The sequence below is a fragment of the Lucilia cuprina genome, chromosome 4 (genome assembly GCF_022045245.1).
Source record: "Lucilia cuprina isolate Lc7/37 chromosome 4, ASM2204524v1, whole genome shotgun sequence".
Taxonomy (NCBI): domain Eukaryota; kingdom Metazoa; phylum Arthropoda; class Insecta; order Diptera; family Calliphoridae; genus Lucilia; species Lucilia cuprina.
The window spans coordinates 3,541,385-3,547,133 of record NC_060952.1 but is presented as its reverse complement, the minus strand read 5'-3'; the positions used below and the strand labels follow the sequence as shown (position 1 = coordinate 3,547,133).

General features: G+C 30.4%; 2 protein-coding genes across 2 annotated transcripts; one reads left to right on the top strand and one right to left on the bottom strand.

The window, feature by feature from the left end:
- Window positions 1-1,916: 1,916 nt before the first annotated feature.
- Window positions 1,917-3,407, bottom strand: LOC111690555 (probable enoyl-CoA hydratase echA8). The gene is made up of 3 exons (XM_023453060.2): window positions 3,176-3,407; window positions 2,325-3,107; window positions 1,917-2,261 (listed from the first exon to the last, which is right to left on the bottom strand). Exons 1-3 carry the CDS (start codon window positions 3,273-3,275, stop codon window positions 2,032-2,034), a joined length of 1,113 nt encoding a protein of 370 aa, XP_023308828.2. The 5' UTR covers window positions 3,276-3,407; the 3' UTR covers window positions 1,917-2,031.
- A 339-nt stretch (window positions 3,408-3,746) lies between these two features.
- Window positions 3,747-5,116, top strand: LOC111690565 (probable enoyl-CoA hydratase). The gene is made up of 3 exons (XM_023453070.2): window positions 3,747-3,901; window positions 3,961-4,722; window positions 4,853-5,116. The coding sequence occupies exons 1-3, from the start codon at window positions 3,787-3,789 to the stop codon at window positions 4,954-4,956; spliced, it is 981 nt and encodes a 326-aa protein (XP_023308838.2). The 5' UTR covers window positions 3,747-3,786; the 3' UTR covers window positions 4,957-5,116.
- Window positions 5,117-5,749: the final 633 nt, after the last annotated feature.

Here is a 5,749-nt window from a genome sequence, read left to right as displayed (position 1 = left end):
TCAATACAAACGTTTTCTTTATTTCCGTATATTCCATTTTAGAGACTAAACAAAAAAAAACGAACAAATCCCTTATTAAAGCACGCTTTCTTACTTCTTTTTTTATATACATATATAATTAAAAATAAATTAAAATTACATGTCTGGCACATTAAAATGAAACAAACAAACGAACATACTTTTCTTTTTGTGTAAATTTAACCAAGATTCTTTAAGAATCTCAGTTAAACAAGGAACGGCTGCCCAAACACTTGGACCCCTGCAATTGAACACCATAGGGTTCCATTTAACTAAAACATGTTACTTCCTTAAACCTTACTACTTTCTTTCCTAACCCGTCCCTTTCATTTAATTATGTATACACATGTATTTAATAAAGCTTTACCAAATATAATTTTTCAAAAATCCTTAAAAAAACACACTCAAAAACATTTTCTATAAGCTTTGGAACCAAACATCCCATCCCCATAGAGCTTAAAAAATAAGACATACAAAACAAGAAAGGTTGAAAATTACTGCAAAAAGTATAACTGATTTTGATTTAGAAGAAAAAAAAACCAAAATACTTATTCTTATTTAATAGATTTATATATATGTAAATGTTATATAATTCCCTTTCTCTTTCCACTGCTCTTAGAGAGATACTGGTAGATGAAATAAAAAATAAATAAAAAGATATTAAAAATAAAAAATAAAACAAAATCCCTACAGAATTGTTATTAACTTTACGTTGTTTCTAACACTTTGAAATCTTTATGTATGTGTAAATTCATATTTGGATTTAATATAAAAATATTAAGTAAAATCGAAAAAAAACAAACAACTATTAATGTAAAACCAACAACAACATTCTTATTAATGTGAAAATAAATTCCATAAAAAAATACTTAAAAAGCAACATTTAATTACAAAAGAATGGAACACAAATCATTTAAATAAAAAATATTGAATACAATTTGTTAGCTCTTGGAAAAAATATGTGTGTTTTAATTCACATAAAAAAGGAGTATAGGTTTTTGCAAATGTGCAACCAGTTGAGTGTTTAAGGTATATACAAACTAATATAAGGATCTAAAATGCAAAATTTTATGAAATTTGGCACATACTTTCTTTTTCAGACCATGGACGAAGCCTAATGTCTAAAAGTCTAAATTTTACTGCTCCATAAAAAGTCCCCTTTAGAAAATGGATTCGCGATGAAATTTTATACATATTGACTTAAGTGATGGTTATACGAATTCGTATAACCATTCTGTCCGAAAGTCGACTTTTTGTAAACAAATTGAAACTATTTTGGAACTTTAATGTTATTGTAAATCCCCCTACCCATGTTTCCCTCGTACAGCCCACCTTTCTGAAAATCACCATTTGCTAAAAAAAAAATTTGAACAATTTTGAAATTAAGTTAAAAAAAACACACAGTGGTGTAGGGTATTATACAGTCGGCCTTGTGCGAAATAATAACCGTAATTTTAAAAAGTATTTCAAACGTTAATTAATGGAAAAAATGGCCCTTATTCTTCATTTCAATTCGAATCGAAATTTTCTCCGTTTGGCAACTTTAGTATTCTGCATTTCGATTCGACTCTCTGCCACATAAACAACAACATACAAAAACGAAGGTACGATCGTAACACAGAATACACAATTCGGAAAGCATTGAAACGAAATGGAATTGCTTCTTCTTTTTCTTACGATTCAGTTTTTTGTTGGAATACCTTTTTTCGATCGTTGCGTAACTGTGAATGCGTAAACGTAGTCGAAATGCAGAATAGAGGTGAATGATTTTGAAAAGAAATAGACTGCGATTCCTTTCCCATCCCACTGATTTTCGATTTTATGTCATCTTAACAAAGTTGAAATAAAAAGCTATATTTTGATATAGATATACTATGTATAAGTAAAAACTAAAATGCCACATATATCAATAATTATTTTAGTTCAGGACCTTTTTTCTTGCATTTTACATGAGTTAATCTCATAACAGTTAATTAACATTAATAATATTAGTAATAAAAATATATAAATCAATTATTCGTTTTTGGGTTTATCTAACTCCTCAGTATCTTTAGGGGTTTCCTTTTTTTCTTTCTTCTTCTGTTTTTCTTCTTTCAATTTCTTTTCGGCTTCAATTTTTGCCCTTTCTTTGGCTTGTTTTTCGGCTTCAACTTTAGCAGCAGCTTCGGCCACTTGTTCATCATCCCAATCGGCCATAGATTTGTCGCGTTTAAGCCAAGATTCAGCAGTATCTTCTTTGAAAGCTAAAATTATTGAAGAGAAGTTTTAAAAGTATTTTTGATACAAATTGTATTGTATAAACTTACTGTTATTAAACCATTTAATACCCTCTTGCATTTGATCTATTATATCCTTGGAGGTGTACATAATTTCATTTTGTATGGCCTGTTGGAAGTTGGCCGCATCAAAGACTGAGGAATATAAGGAATTTCTATCGTGGTTTAGGGCACTTTGGGGGAATTTAGCCAGTTGATGAGCCAATTCCAAGGCCTTGATAAGAGCATTGCCTGTGGGTACTATACGATTGGCTATGCCAATTTGATGAGCTTCTTCGGCGCAGATTTGTCTGCCTGTTAGAATCAAATCTAAAGCTCTAGAGAAACCCACCATGGCGGGCAAACGAGCAGTACCACCATCTATAACGGGTACACCAAAACGTCTATTGAAAAATCCCAAAACAGCGGACTCTTCCATAACACGCAAGTCACACATTAGTGCCAATTCCAAACCGTTTGCTATACAATAACCATTAATACCGCACACTACGGGTTTGTGTATATGACGTCTGGTAGGACCAACTGAACCCTCTGGCATCATTAACATTTCCATGGAAACTTGACCTTCATCACTGGTGGCCATTTCCAAAATGTCGAAACCGGCACAAAATGAACCACCCACACCATATAGAACAGCTATCGGAGAAGTTTCATCGGCCTCAAAGGTTCTGAAAGCATCACACAATTTGGCTGCTGTCTTGGCATTAATGGCATTTCGACATTGAGGCCGGTTAATGCCAATAAGTGTTATATTTTTGTCTTTGTCTATTATTATAGACTGTTCTTCCTCCTGGGCTTTAGAATCGGCTGCATCTAAAATAGTTTATCATATTGGAAATCCACATTGATAATTATGTCACCCAATCATAATTGTTACTTACCTCCTTTGAGAAGGCGTGCAGTGGCACAAATATTACGATGAGCTGTGGCAAAATTAATATCAACAATTTTGCACAATTGTCTGGTTAGTTGTTGTAACATTTTGTTTAAATTCTATATATTGTTTATTAATTATGTATATTATACTTTTTATGAATAAATAACTAATATTCCGTTTAAAAGCCGGAAAAAATAAATAAATTTTGCAAAAAACTATTGGCTATTGTTTTTGACAGTCATATGTTTGGTTTAAACTCTCTTGACATATAATTCTCTTAAATATTTGTTTCTCTTCATTTATAACACTTATCGATAATATAGCGATTACCAGAAAATAGTGGCTGTTTTTTAGTACACAAAAATCATTATTTTGTTAAAGAAAATAATAAATAAATCGTAATAAAACAAAAATGCTACACTTTTATTTTCATTAATGGTTTATTTCATAATAAAACAATCTATTGTTGTATCATGGGTTTATTTATTATAAAAAAAAAACTTGTTTACATTTTACATAAGTATTATTGCCATATTTATGTGCCGACTTTTTAGCGATTTTTTATATTCTGGTAACACTATTACTCAATATTTACTTTTAATTTTGCAAAAAAAAATGTTTATCAAATCATTAGGGTTTTTTAAGCAAAATGTAAAATTTTCAAAAAATATAAATAATTTCTTGAAAAGCAATAGATCTTTCACAAGTACTACAATATTAAAACAAAATGGTATGTTTATACTATAATAAAAATGTAAAATTCGTTCGTAACTAAGTAATCTTATCTAGAAACACCAGCCGAAGATACTATAGTAGTGGATAAAGATGAACATATCACTTTGATTGGCATAAATCGCCCAAAGCAGCGCAATGCCATCGATTTTGATACAGCCGAGAAACTATCTATGGCATTGAGTAATTTTGAGGCCGATAAAAGTTCACCGATTGCTGTACTTTACGGTGTAGGTGGTACGTTTTGTGCCGGTTACGACATTCAAGAACTTGAGGCTCAAAGTGAAAAGGGTAGTTTGGATTTTTTGTTACGTCATGAAGGTTCTGTAGGACCGACACGTCGTCACTGTGGCAAACCTCTCATATGTGGTATTAGTGGTTTTTGTGTGGCCAGTGGTTTGGAATTGGCTTTAATGTGTGATTTAAGGGTAATGGAAGAAACTGCTATATTGGGATTCTTCAATAGGCGTTTTGGTGTACCTATGAGTGATGGTGGTACTGCTCGTTTAGCCTCCATGATTGGCCATTCAAGGGCGTTAGATCTTTTAATGAGTGGACGTCGCGTGACCGGCAAAGAAGCTTTAGAAATTGGTTTAGTAAATCGTTTGGTGGCTACTGGCACTGCTTTAGGTCAAGCTGTGAATTTAGCATTTTCTATTGCAAAGTTTCCTCAAGCCTCTGTAGCACATGATCGTGATGCTCTCTATACAAATGCCTATACACGTCATGGTTTTCAGACTGCTATGCAAACAGAAGTTATGAATACTTCAAGACAAGTTTTAGCGGAACTTAAGGAAGGTGTGCAACGTTTTAAGAAATGTAAGTACATTTGTTCATCCATATGTGCAGATTATAGAAATAGAAATATATATAATAGAAAAATATATAATAGAAATATATACATATGTACAGATTTTATTAATTATTCTGTATTTTATATATTTTTTAGCTGAAACAAAAGGCTCCAAAACCGATTCATTTGTTGTTAAACCAAAGCCAATACCAGACTGGGAAAAATCAGAAATTGAACATGAAAATAAATCGAATAAGTAAATTAATGTATCATTTTATTTATAATTTATCTTAGTGGTAGAGTAACAATGTAGAATTTTTAATTAGTTGATACGTTTATTGTGTTATTATGTTATTTTAAGATATATTTGTGATTAAAAATTTTCTGAAAATAAAAAGATAACAAGGTATAAAACCATAATAAAAGCGCTTTTCAAATAATTATAGACAGGTAACGTGGTTGGTGGTTATTTGACCGAATAATTTCGATAATAAAAATATCTCAAATTTTTTGAATGGTACTGCTAAGAGAAACTATTATTTTGGATATCGTTTAAGTTTAGATCTGACTGCATTCTAGTTCATTTTCAATCAAAAACGGTTCAAGCTTAGTCCTACTTCACTTCTAATTTAATTATTAGTTCAGTGGTAGACCTTAAGCAAATTTATTACGATTAATTATTTACGCTGCATTGTCATTTTTAAACAAAATATATATTACTCATACGCTTCCAATATTGTTAATCCTTAAGGTTACGTATAATTAATATTAAATTTATTAAGAACATTTTAAAGGTATCGTTTTGAAGAAAATATCCTTATTAAAAAAATAAAACTACATTTTTTTGTTTTATTGATATAAGATATTTTTATTCAAATATTGCACTTAAGATTTGTTGGTTTTTATTTTTTTTTTTAATTACAAAAACAGTTTAGAAATAAGAAGAGTTAGAAGAAAAAAATGGAACGGAGTTTTTCTTTGTTGTTGTTGTTCTTATATGTTTACTCTTTAAAATTACACGGAGCAAAACAAATTTTAATTTTAAAATACAAA